General features: G+C 35.5%; 1 protein-coding gene across 3 annotated transcripts in view; it reads left to right on the forward strand.

The window, feature by feature from the left end:
• The window catches only part of LOC135691442 (acetyl-CoA carboxylase), an 85933-nt gene that overhangs the window by 34788 nt on the left and 37181 nt on the right, over positions 1-13964 (forward strand). For all 3 annotated transcript variants that reach the window (XM_065209404.2, XM_065209481.2, XM_065209336.2), the window contains exons 9-24: positions 395-551; positions 1830-2003; positions 2345-2436; positions 3751-3820; positions 4626-4789; positions 5400-5550; positions 6139-6242; positions 6921-7002; positions 7975-8045; positions 9168-9242; positions 9874-9939; positions 10669-10753; positions 11704-11747; positions 12088-12178; positions 12928-12996; positions 13430-13507. In XM_065209404.2, coding sequence (XP_065065476.2) covers positions 395-551; positions 1830-2003; positions 2345-2436; positions 3751-3820; positions 4626-4789; positions 5400-5550; positions 6139-6242; positions 6921-7002; positions 7975-8045; positions 9168-9242; positions 9874-9939; positions 10669-10753; positions 11704-11747; positions 12088-12178; positions 12928-12996; positions 13430-13507 — 1573 coding nt within the window. The remainder of the gene's footprint in view (positions 1-394; positions 552-1829; positions 2004-2344; positions 2437-3750; positions 3821-4625; positions 4790-5399; positions 5551-6138; positions 6243-6920; positions 7003-7974; positions 8046-9167; positions 9243-9873; positions 9940-10668; positions 10754-11703; positions 11748-12087; positions 12179-12927; positions 12997-13429; positions 13508-13964) is intronic.

A 13964-nucleotide genomic window follows, 5' to 3' on the forward strand; every position in this document is an offset into this window, starting at 1 on the left:
GACACAAGTTCCAGCTGGGATCTAAGCACTCAGCAAATAAACGTTTATCCTCTTTTTGTGGCCCTATGTTGTTTAATCCAAGTTATCCTTAGGGATAACTCACAGTTATCCTCATCCACCTTTCTAGCCTTTTCTATTGACATGACATTGACAATATCTTACTCTATCAGCCGCATAATCACTTTCACTTGTTAGCTCTCTTCTTGTAGCATTAAAAGGAAACCCAAACACTAGGCTTGATGGAATCACCTGAAAGTCAAAACATTTATAGTACAGCTTTTTGATAATCATCGTCCTGTCAACGCATCTAGTAACACCAGAATAACTGAACTATTTTTTCGGCTTATTTTTATCAACCACTAGCCGTAATATCCGTTTATCTTTTTGTTTCCAGGGCTCGTCATCTTGAGGTTCAGATATTGGCTGACAAATATGGTCAGGCCGTTGCCTTGTTTGGTAGGGATTGCTCTGTACAACGAAGACATCAGAAAATCATCGAAGAAGGACCTGTAACTATTTGTAGCAAGGAAACCATCAAGAAAATGGAAGAGGTAACGTGTTTTAAAGATAAGCCTTTAGTTTTCTGCCCCCAAGGTTGATTTAATTTAAGGGTTATATTTGATAGAGAAAATCAGATCTAACTGTGTTCTTTTATAAAACTATTTCTTTTCGTCTTCTTGTTTCGTGTCCTCTTTTTGATTTTCTTCGACTTTCTTTATCCCTTTTTCTTCTTCTGTTCCCGCTTCCGTTTCTCACATTTATTTTTTGTTTCTTCTTTATTTTCTTTTTCAACTTTCTCCTACGTCGTCTTCTTCTCTGTCTTCCTATTTTGCTTTTTCATTGTTTTCTCCGCCCACTTGTTCTTCTTCATATTCTTCATCTTCTTTTTCTTCTTTATATTTGTCTTTTTTATTTTCTTCTCTGCATCTTCTCATACTTCTTTGTCCTTCTCTTTGTCTTTTTCGTCCTAAGCTCCTATTTTTTCTTTTATGTCTTCTCCATCCTCTTCATTATCTTCCTATTTGTCTTCCTATTCTTAGCTTCTTAGTCATCTTCATCTTCCTCGGCGTTTTATGTTCTTCTTTATCTTTTTTTTAAATTCTTTGTCTTCTTCGTCCTGCCTTCCTTCTTCATTTTCTTTGTCTTCTCTATCTTCTTCTCTATCCTGTTATTATCTTACTCTGCGTCTTTTTGGTCTTCTTTATTATCGTGTTCTTTTCCGTCTTCTTTGTTTTCTTCGTCTTTTTCTTTATTTTCTATTTTCTTCTTCCTCTCATTCTTCTTCGTATTCTTCATCGTTTTATTCTTCGTCTTCTTCATCTTTTTTGTCCTCTTCTTTACCTTGTTCATCGTCTTTTTTTTCTTTGTCTTGTTCAGTCTCTTTGCCATTTTCTTCTTTATCGTCATCTTCTTCTTTGTGTTCTTCGGCGTCTCTTTCGTCTCCCCCGTCTTTTTAGTCCTTATCTCCATCTACGGTCCAAAATGGTGATGTAGGTTCATCATTCCACCTGCCCCATCCAACGCATCCGTGTCAGACCAACCTCTACCCCAACCAACTGCGTTCTCCTTCGGAATTTGCCTTCTTCATCTTTCTCTCTTTATGCATATCCAAACCATGTCAGTCTCCTCTCTTTGTTGCAGTATACTGACTATAATATATTCACCAGTGGATTTTTTATGGCTTCTTTGCTATTGGAACATGTTTTAGTATATCAAATGCCAACTTTTCCAAAAGTCTCGTTTTATTCATCATTGTGTTGGTATTAGCGGCAATTCCACTTTTATTCCACTTTGAGTGAGTCGTTAACAGGCACTCGTTTCTTTTTTAGGACGCAATTAAACTTGCCAAACTTGTTGGCTACGTGAGTGCTGGAACTGTCGAGTATCTTTACGACTTCGAAACGAAGACAGTGTATTTCCTGGAACTTAATCCAAGACTGCAAGTTGAGCACCCCTGTACGGAGATGATCACTGACATCAATTTGCCGGCGGCACAGTTGCAGGTCTGTATTTTATGATTGGCTTTAAGAAATATTATTTAGCAAGAAAAATCAGTGTTCATCGTTTGCTTATTATATGCGCTGGTATTGTTGGATGATTCTTTCAGCTAATTTGCCTTTTTTTGCTAATCATCGAAAGAAAACACGCTTTTAGAATGATACTTTTGGTAACAACCTTTCAATATCGTGAGAAGAATTGTCCAAGGAACCTCTTCACCACGTGCTATACAAACACGTGATCACGTTCCTTAACCGTCACCCTTTAGGATGCTTTTTTAGGTCCATTAAGTTAAAAAAGCCTTGAATGATAATTTCTTTTTCTCAAATAACGCATTTGTTTTTAGATTGCAATGGGAATACCGCTCCATCGCATAAAAGACATTAGGGTACTTTTTGGTGTATCTCCATGGGGAAACTCGCTTATCGACTTCACAGCGTGAGTAAACTTGGTTTCTATTCATATGTACTCCGCCATTTTGTTGTAGTCTCTTATTCTCAAGAAACAACAGGAAAGTTAAAGAGGAACGAAAAATAAAAAAATATTTTTCTCTTTGCGTGATGTATATCATGGAAGGGTGTCTTGTCATTCTACTTTCAGTTTATGAACTTTTATGCTTTTATGAAATTTTCAAGTAGCATATTAGTTGTGTACACCGCTCCTAATTGTAATTACCACTTTTCATTGAAGAAAAAATTTAAGGACAAGTGACACGCTTTTGGCGCCAAATTTTTTTTTCTTTTAACTTAAAGTACAATGCTGTATGAGAGTGTTGTTGAAATATTTTTCCTTTCTGATTTCATTTTCCTACTTAAAAACCCTTTTCAAATTATGGCGGGAAATGAATCACGTGACACCGTGACGTAGATTGTGATAATTTGTTATTGCTGCTACTGGTATAGAGTGCAATATTAACGTTTACAACACGCTTGTAAACGAATTCAGTTCGTCTGGACCTGTCGCGTCGTGTTTTGTGAACTCTCTATCAATTACAGGAAAATTCTGAGTTATCACAATGTACGTCATAGGGTCACGTGATAAAAAGCAAAATCGCACCCCATGCGCCCCCTGATTAGAATTTTTTGTTCCAAACCAGGAGAAACTTACTTCTAAAAGATGATCTATAGGTTAATGAAAAGAAAAGATAGGGTGAAAAGTGTGTCACTTGTCCTTTAAGCATTAAAGTCTACAAAAATTAGTTTGGGTATCACAACGTCGTTTTATAGATCTCTGTTTTGCTTGTCTTAAGTTTAAACACACCTTGAACGTCGTTTTTGTCAGCTTTATTCGGAAGCCTCGAAGAATTCATAAAGTACAGACAAAGTCTGATTTTTCGAGGGCCTATTAAATTCTCCTATTTTGGTAAAGAATTTCTTCCTTTCATATTTATGCCTGTTTTATAATTTGATAATATTTGATATTATAAATACTGAAAGAAATTTTAAATTTCTAATTTGAATTCTTAGCGAATTCATTTAATGACATGATCGAAACAGCCGGGGCTACACGCAGTTAGGCCTATTTTGAGTTCTCGACGATTCGAACTAGCCATACTTTCATGTTTAGTGTTCGAATAAACCGACTTCTGTAATGTTTTACATATGCAACTGAGACTATTTTTAGACGGTAGGTATTTTACCGTCTAAAAGTGACGGTAGGTATAAACGAGGTATTTTAAGATATCGTCCTATAAAGAACTATCACGCTATGCGTTTTTTGTTTCGACTTTGTGATTTTTCGATACAATTTTAGAACAAACTCGCAATCGGTTCCAAAGGGACACGTTATCGCCGCACGCATAACAGCAGAAAACCCTGACGAGGTAAGTACAACCCCCGGCTATGAAAATCTTTCTATAGACACAAGCTTGCAACAGCGAATCAACAAAAAGTATGGCCAATGTAACGTGACGGGGTTTGTGCAAGGGGTAATGGAGTGTGTGAAAGGAAAGTGGTGATGTGTCTTGAAAGTACCCAAAATCCTTTTGCAAAAAATATTCGTGGAGGAAATTCAATTTCCTGTTTGTGAAGAGGTCGGTAAAAAAAATTGAAATGACGAAGAAATGAACATTTATCATCTCCTCTCCTCAGCTGAATTTCCAATAAACAAGTTTTCTTTTCGTTGCATGCGACCAGGAGAAATAATTAAAAGCTATTTGGCAATCCCTTCGAACGAGCGCCCCGCTTCTCCAAAATAACTAGAACCTTATGAGCACCGCTACGAGACTTTATTAAAAGTAGAGTTATAAGAAGGTTTTAATTAAATCTACTCATATCGTATCTGTGTCCGTCAGACAAAGGTTCCATTCATGCCGACATTATTTTAATTTGGAAGGATACAACACTTTCTGTTCCACGGAAGTTTTTCGAAGTCTTAACTGTTTTCAAGCGGGTATCTTGCCATTGTTTATAGCAGTTTAGATTCTTATATGTTTAGATGCTATTTAATGATATTCTTTATCAGTTTTATCATAACTTTATAAGCTGTTTACACCTTTGTAATTTTCATTTCTTCCAAAATTTTTGTCTCAAATAGTAGCTAACTTGAATTTGATGAAATAAAGATTTATCTAGCAATTGTCATCAATACTGATTTAATTATAACGGTAGTGATTAATTTTCCGCAAGGGATTCATGCCTAGCAACGGAACGATCAAGGAGCTGAATTTCCATAGCAGTAAATACACTTGGGGATACTTCAGCGTCTCCGCAGAGGGAAGCTTGCATAAATACGCCGATTCCCAATTCGGACATGTTTTCTCTTGGGGAGAAGATAGAGATTCAGCCCGAAAGTATGTTTTATAATCTAGTTTCATGGTTTTAGACATACTGTTTTAAGTTAGACAGAATTTGAAAACGTATAGGTTTTGAAGACTGCGTTCAGAGTTTATGCTTCTAAGATTGGATAGAGAAAATAGGTATTTTGTCAGAGCCTGCATGCCGCAGCTCGAATTGGGGAGGGGGGGGGGGGGGCTTTAGCTGGGTCAACTCTAATCTGCCACGCGTTGACTTCTTGTAAGAAAACCTGATGTAGAAAATACTGTTTTGGTATCTCTAGTAAAATAGAGGATACACTTTGTAATGATGTTTATTCGTATGGCTTATGTTTAGGAACTTTAAGGGTTTTCTTTGGAGAAAATGCTACAACAATATTACAATACTGAATTGCTACGATGTTACAATTCTATGATGTGACATCATCCCTACCTGGCAATGAAACAAGGCTGGACGATGCAACAGCAAGTGTGTTTGAATAGAACTTCGTTGTAGCCACCAAAGAAAGAAAACATAGATAAAGACAATCAAACGTGAATGAACATTAAGATTAAAATAAAAATGTTTGTGAGAAAGCATTGCTGTTTAAGTACAATAAGCTATAGCCATATCCTTGTATCTTTGCAGGAACATGGTCCTTGCCTTGAAGGAGTTATCAATCCGAGGAGACTTCAGAACAACAGTCCAGTTCTTGGTGCACATAATGGAATCAGATGTTTTCTTGAAAAACCGGATAGATACAGCTTGGTTGGACAATCTCATTGCGGAAAATGTCAAGGTATGTTTGAGTTAGTTTGATTTTTTAATCAGAATCTGGTAAAGAAAAGTGGCCTCCTTACAGGAAGGAATTCAATAACAATTCCATACCTTTTTGTATTGTTTAAAAATTTTCCCATTTTGGCTTTTGTGACTACCCAAAATAACAATTTTCTTTGCAATCTTTCCTAGGTAACCCAGCTTAGTCAATTTAGAATGTGAGTTGAAACCAACAAATATCATAGATCAAACAAAATTGCGCATTCTATCTGATCACTCATCAACAACGTGAGGCATTAAGTGTCTCTGATTGGTCAAAACAAGAAACCAATCAAATCTGCAATTCTTTTTCTTCTGCGTTATGTAAGGTTCCCGGATGTGAGCTTTCACTCTTCATTTTGTCTAGATCTGACTTTTCAGGGTCTGTGGGATAATAAGTGTATACTTCTGTAGAATTTTTTCCCTTTTAAACGAATGCCATTTTCAAACCTTTTTCTAGCAAAGAAAGTTTCAAGATGGCAATTATCTTTCAACCTGAAAATTATCTCTATGCCTGATTATTGTTGTTTTTTCATCCTATTTGACTGCCCTCATGATTTGTTTTCCTTAGGCCGAAAGTCCAGATATCCTGCTCGCTGTAATTTGCGGTGCACTGCATGTTGCTGAAGCTAGCATCAATAATTCAAATCATAGTTTTCAGTCTGCCCTCGAAAGGTATTCAAAAAGCTTATATGTATTACATTCTTCAAAATAATATTTATATATATAATATATTTATAAAGACTTTATATCCACACATTTCCAAAACAGTATAGGTGTGTGTAAAACAACGATTTCGAGTTTTAATGTTGTGTGAGAGAACAGGAATAATTAAATAACACGATCAGTGGCGGACACTTGGTCAAATATTGGGGGGGGGCAAGCCTATTGTTTTAACAAGATGACGTCACAGTTCCCATTGTTTTAGAACAAAAACCATTGTTCTCTAAAGTATTGGGGGGCGGTCGCCCCCCCTCGCCCCCCCCCAAGTGTCCGCCACTGAACACGATAGAAAGAAGGAAAGTGTAGAAAAACGAAAAAGGTTCTCTAGCGTTCATGTAACGATGCATTTCAGAGTATTTAGGTGTAGAAAACCTTCACATGTGAGATATTTTTTATTTGATTATTACTTCAGTATACAAACAATGGGAGTGATTTTAAATTTTGACTTCAAGGTATTGCGCCATTCTGCCTCTTTCTCTCACCTCCCCTCGGCGCCTTTGTGTCCACGTTTTCAACGCTACAGTTACTAGAGCTAGAAAAATAGATGTTTTTCATTATTGGATTAAAGGTAGACGTTTACTTTGTTTCTTGCGATGATCACTGACTTCACTAAATTATTTTTCATCGAAGGGGCCAGATACCAAAGCCAGAAATGCTGAAGACGAGTGAAATAGTTGAGCTCATCCACCAGTCAACCAAGTACAGCCTTGTAGTATGTATTCTCAATCGCCCGTATACCGCTATATATTCTTAAAGGCACCCAATACTAATGATACACGCCTGACTGATAACGTGAAGTTACCTTTTTTACCTCGTACTGATTCTGAAGTTACCTCGTACTGATTCTGAGAAAAGGTTCCGTCAACATCCAGCCGAAATCACTGAAGCCGAAATCACTAAAGCAGAAATATTGTTATGACACAGAAAGCAGATGACTCCCTGTAGAGGACGCCTTTTCACATTTAACGGATTGAATCCACCTTTTATGGATGAAATATTTTCCACAAATGAATGCCCATATTACTTAAGAAACTCCCAATTCAAAACAGCGGAGCCACATTACAAAATATATGGATTTAATACCGTATCATACAGATGTAGCCAAATATAGAACTCAGTTCCAAAGGAGATAAAATACTCCCCTACTTTATCAATATTCAAGAATATTTGATTTATATTATATTTAGCGTTGGTAATTTAAATTAGTTGGTTTTAATTAGCTTCTATGCATAGCTAGAAATTTGTACCAACTTTAAATAAAGAAAGAAAAAAAATCATGGCGTAGAACAGGTCTAATCTCGACCCGATCAGACCCCTGATCAGATAATGTTAACGTTATCAATATAATTCATATTTTGATAAGATTTGGAAGGGCTAAAGCTCAGTTAATTCGTAAACCATAGGGATTGATCCTTCCAAGTGCCTTTTTCTCTAAAAATCTTCCTCGCACCTTTCCTTTTAAACGGATTTTTCTCAGTAATTTTGCATCCCATTTCAGAAATCATTTTATTCTTTGATTTTTGTGTCACAGATTTTTGTGTTAGATTTGTGACCCTTCTATGTTGGTTTTACACACCAATCTCAAATCAATTAAAATTTCATTTCTTACTTCATGTTTTTCGTATCCCAAAGAGCTTAATGCAAGCAATTTATTTATCTAAAGACAATCTTTTGTTTGTTTTAGGTGAATCAAAATGGCCCAAATTCATATTTTCTTATTATGAATGATTCGACAGTTGAAGTTGAAGTCCACAGGTTTGATTTCGCTTTATAATCAAGTCAATTGATATTCACATTGATATTAATCAAATCAAAAAGCTATATTAATTTGTCGGATGCAATCTTTTTTGTATTTGAGTTAAGTCTATTTGCTTCCGCTGCTACAAGTTGTTTGATAGCGAAAGAGCGGCTTTTTGTTTTTAATATATTATTAAAGTGGGCTTCCTCTTAAAGAGGCTCAAATAAGTTTGACGTTTCCGACGTCCGTGCAAATTGCTCGCAGGAGAATTTAATTAACCATAAAACGCATGCTTGATAATGAGTGGAATAAGCTTCGGTAACCTTTTTAGGGCCTCCAAATTTATTTTCGCGTTATGGCAAACTAGCTCAGCTTGCGAAAGCACGTGGAATGCAACTTATTTATTTCTGTCCTAGTGTTTTGATCAGAAATTAAAAGAAAAATATTGTATATTTGTTGATCCACGTTCATCGCTTCTTGTAGCCTGCGTGCAAACTTTACTTTCTGTTGCGAAGGAGAGCCAGGACGGAACTTGGTTTTTCCTTCGCAACGGAAAGTTCCGTATTGGTTCTCCTTCGCAACTTAAAGTAAAGTCTGCACGCAGGCTACGATTCTTGTCCTTGGTGACATTTCTAGGCCTTTTGCTTGTCTGGTGTAACTAGAGACTCTAAGTAAACACAACATGAAAGGGCTTTTAGAACATTGTTGTTTTTGCGATAGCTTGCAGTTTGTTGCATGAAAAGATCCAAAACTTGCAGTTTGTTGACATTTTAAAAACATTTCTTGCAATTAGCCCGTTACTTGATAGGCCTGATTAGTCTAAAAAGTGACATTGAATACTAGAGCTTCAAAGTAGCATCGCACCAAAAGGTTTTGCGCTTTCAAATCTTTCATTTTGCTTTTACTAAGCCTTTACCTCAAGATTGCTAACGAAATCCCTTTACTAAAACCCAAAATGCCTTCAAGCAATCTTTTTTAAAGACTATTCAAAGCGTTGAATAAATAAAGTGATGTTTTGGCCTATGTCGAGTTTCCTTTTCCCATAGATTTTGTGAATGTATCAGGCAAAGTCTGATGATTCATAATGTAGTTATGCTTATTTTGCCATGTTTTGAAGCGTTTATTTTTTGCTCTGGTAGGCTGTGTGATGGCGGCCTCCTCGTCTCTCACGATGGCAATGGCTACACGACATATATGAAAGAAGAGGTTGATGGGTATGCAAATCATGAAAATGATTTATGATTTTTTACATCGATGGTCAAATCTAAATGCAAAGCAGAAGGAGATTAAAAAAGATTAAGATTAAAAAGATTAAGAAAAAGATTAAAAAAGCCAAAGGAAAAATGATAGACAGAAAGATCCAAAGAGCGAACGAGAGAGATATGGAAAGAAGGAAAAGAGAAGGAAAAGTATATTTAAGGATAGAAAGATTTAACAGAGTTCAGAAAACGCTTCAACTTCCTCCAGATGAGATTTCGCCCTATAGGCCCTCCTCAAAATTTGCCTTGTTTCTTTTAAATGAAAGTTTCTTAAAAATAAAATTTAAGAAAGGTCATCTATGGTTTGGTCTTAACGCTTTGTCAGGAAAAAGAAAACTTCAAACAAAACGGCTAATTCCTCTCATTTTACATATCTTTGCAAGTTATGCATTGGCCTTGTTAAAAATTACAGAATCATTGGATTTCTTTCATCCGGCTGCAGCCATGGAACCGTAATGTAAACTCTGATTTTTTTCAATTCATTCTATATTCATGGTTTTCACGATAACATTTTCTTACACAGATCAAGAAGACTAAAACCTTTTTACTCCATTTTTGTTCTTAAACTTTTTGTGGTCTTTCTTAGTTATCGAATTGTTATCCAAGGAAAGACTTGTGTCTTTAGAAAGGAAAACGACCCAACTGTTCTCAGGTACGGTACCCAGCTTCAGTTATAATTCTACTTTATTTAAACCTTTCGAAGTTAAGAAGCAGAAACAAAGAAAAATCACTTTCTGCCTAGTAAACTTCATAGCCTGCCAGTGAATTTGTGTATTGCACTCAGTTTTGGCAAATTTTCCGTGTCATTGTACTCGTTTCTTGTGGCTCATTGGCACTGTACTAACTGTTCGTCATTGGTCAATAAGCTGGAGTGTCAGCTATTTTTGTTAGAAAGTTGGCCTAGCTATAATTTTGCTAAATATATTTTTTTCTGTTGCTTCATCTTCTTGGTTTACTTTAAGTACATTTTCTGTTTAAGCAGTTTCCTTCGTTATTTTAGTTTGTTATCTTCAGTGATCCCTATCGCAGAAATACAGTCATGTGAAAAAATTTAAGTCCACGTGTCAAGTCTTCCCATTTTTCTAGGTTAACATCAGAATAACATTTCTTGTTTAAAAAACCATTCTATTGCACTTCAATGGAATTTTAAAGTAAGATGTGTATCAAAGATATCTTTAAAGTATATTTATAATGATCATATAAAATGCAGTATGAATATTTCAATATATATAGTGTTTTTGAAATAATTGCGTTTCTTCTTCATTTTTGTCCTGGTCTTAAACTTTTGCACACGACTGTATTTTATTTGATTTTCACTTTGTTCCTTGTTTTGAAACACCTTTGTGTCAAACTTTTTAGCAGTATAACTATTTTCATCTAGAGCTTCGTCAGCCGGGAAGCTCATTAATTATCTCGTGGAAGATGGCGGTCACGTGGTTAAAGGCGAGGCTTATGCTGAAATCGAGGTATTTGCTTCTGTACAATTGGTAGCAAAATTATAAATAACTTCATACGAGGAAAATCGATCTAGTGTAAAAAACCAACGCAAAATTTATCTATGGTCACAATACAAGTAGAAAGAGGAGAAAATATGCAAAACAACCAAAGGATGTGATTGACATACGACGATATGATGTGGTATTAAAGTTGCATATAACAAAAAGAGTTGCTCTATCGTGGCCACACTATTTATCGCTCCATTAAAAATCTCATGCCTTTTGTTTTTAATGATATCAGAACGCTATTAACCAGCTTTTTTCTCTAACCATAACCTAATTTCTGTGTTAGAAAATATTTTTAAAGATACAAGATTTGCTATAATATCATTTCTTAAATATTTTTCTTGAGTAAGATAGTCAAATATAGTAGATATACATTATTTATATTCAAATTTGCTGCGTTACTCTCTTGCACTAATTTTGTGATATTTTTATTTCTTTTTTATGTGCAACTTTTTTCTACCGTAAAACCTTTATAATATACTTATCATCTAACAAATTCCAAATCAAATATCTCTGAAAACAACCTGCAATAATCGTTTCTTTCATATTACTAAGTCTAACATTCGATGTATATTACATTTTATTACTAAGGTCATTTAAGTTCTTTGGGTAATGAAAGCAACGCCAATAAGCTTGAAAATCCTTTCCTTAAAAACTATTTCACTCTAACCTACGATATTCGGCTTGCATTAATTCGAACTTTCTTGAAATTTTTGGTAATTCAAAAAATTTCCCATTCCATTCATCAAACCTTTTCCAGATTTACCATAACTTTTGCAAGCGTCTTTTCCAAACCATATTTCTATCTCCCATATGACAAGTAACAATCCAATCTTTATTCCTACTATTTTAATAAAAGTGAATTTACTTTGTTCTCAGTTTTTATCAATTTTTGTTGATGTATTTTTTTAAAGGTGATGAAAATGGTTATGACACTAAATGCTCCTGAAAAAGGACGGTAGATACATTTTTGTTTCTAGACAGTCGATTTATATTCTTAACGATGTAGTCATCAATATGTGAAAAAGAGTATTTAATACTGTATAGGTTCACAGTTTTTGCTTTGGTTTTCAAGATCAAATACTACTGTTATCAAAGACTGAATTTAAGGAAAAGGATTTGATAAAGACTGTCACAAGAGTTTGATATGAAAGGAAAGAATTTAATTCAGAAATGTGTGCTTCTACAATTTTGTCAGCTTTTTTCTTAATTTTGCCTTGTATTCTAAATCATTTTTTGGATTGCCAGTTGGACAATAAAAACGAGAAAATACTTACTTGAAATCCTTCTCTATCTAGCGTACATTTTATCAAATGCCCGGGGGCAGTCCTAGATCCAGGAATGGTAGTTGCAAGGCTTGAGCTGGATGCTCCAAGTATGGTCAAACAGGTTCGTATTTAATACATGATCCCATTATTATTATTATTATGTCATTATCTTTAGATTTCTCCGCCCTATTTGTATTTGTATTTGTATTCGTTTCTACCTAGCGTCTGGAAGTAGTTTTTAGGACATTGAGAAGCTATGCTTATCGAGCAGTGTCATGGTCCTTCCTCTCGATGTGACCACACCTCGCGATTCCTACGGATCTAAAGTCCGCGACCTTAACCGCCTCGCAGTCTTCCATTTGATTGTTGTACGGCAAACTGACCTTGTCAAAGCTGTTGAGATAAACTCCTTATGGCCGGTTTTCACTTGATTCGCTCTTGTCGCACAAATTTGGTGAAAGCGAATCAACAAATCAGCAAAGCGGCGAACGCGACCCATCGCTCAGTAGTTCGACTGAGTTTAGCTACTCAGCGAATGGTCGTGCATTCGCAGCTAATCAGAAAATTCAATTTGCGCATGCTCCAGTGTGCATTCACTCAGTCACGCAACCAGAGAGAATCAAATGGAAATCCGCCTGAACATACTCTAACCTCCGTTCAAAGTTAGGGCTTATTTAAAGGGGGAAGTGTGTTTGGATTTTTTATTATTAAATTTGTGTGCCATATCTGAGGCCTAATTTTTGCAATTGCATAATGCAAAATGACTTTTTTAATACCTATTTTTAATGTGTTTTCATTGATATTCTAATATTACAAAGTATTTTACTTTCTGTAGGATTTATGACTGTTGAGATGATTTAACCTTTGTAGGCACAACTGTTTCTTGGGAAATTCTCACTTCCACAAGGACCCAAAATCAAAGGAGACAAGCTTCATCAGGTAAAGCGAGTGAAGTTTAAAGTCTTTTTGGTGCTATAATAGACCATCTCGGAGTTAGTGACAGCCGTTATCGTGGGTTCGAGTTATCGGGGATTCGAGTTACCGGGGGTTATTGTAATAGGAAAAGTATAGTTACACTATTCTTTACATTGTATTTTTTTTTCATCTTTACTTTGTTGCCATCCTTTTTGGTAATGATTGAGTTCAAAAGAGATGTTTTGGTATGTGTTGTGCCTTTTGATTACAAATTATGGCTCATATTTCTTATTTCCTGTCATGTACCCCCTTTTTGATAGTGCCATATTTTCGCTACTTCCCTTTGAAATGATCAAATAAAGAATACATTTGTTTTCACTTCATTTCTATTTTTTATGTTGTTTAGAGCTTTAGAGCAAATCTCGGTTGTTTTGTAACTGGCAGCTTTTTCTCCTAGCTTTGTCTCAATGCTAAAGAAAATTTGGCAAATATGATGTGGGGCTATGTGCTCCAGGATCCGTATTTTGAAGAGAAGGTAATACCTTTATACCAGCAAAATTTTTCATTTTAGTAATAGTGGAAGAGTAGAAGCCATTATCAAAGAACGTTTCAAAAAAGTAATCTGTTAACCGAGACATGATTTTAAATTCACAAGGTCCTGAAATAGGTTTTCATTTTATGGTTCTCATGTTAATATTCAAATCATGAAACACTTAATTGCCTATCAAAGGTGCAATGAAACGTTTCTTTTATATTTGGAAAAAATGTTTAGAACTGACGTAGTGGCCGCTGCCACCATAAATGGGGTTGGGGTTTTACTTCAGCCCACAGATGAGGGTTTGCGTCAGGGACATCGGAACCTAGGGGCATCAAGGTCATATGCCCCTTCAACTTTTAGAAAAACTCTTAGACATGCTCCTTTCAAACTTTTAGGAAAATGTCCGTATTTCTGAGAGTTAGTGATCCTTCCTGTTAATGCGTCTCCAAATTTG

Source organism: Rhopilema esculentum, chromosome 17 (assembly GCF_057945365.1).
Source record: "Rhopilema esculentum isolate cy_ngs chromosome 17, ASM5794536v1, whole genome shotgun sequence".
Classification (NCBI taxonomy): Eukaryota; Metazoa; Cnidaria; class Scyphozoa; order Rhizostomeae; family Rhizostomatidae; genus Rhopilema; species Rhopilema esculentum.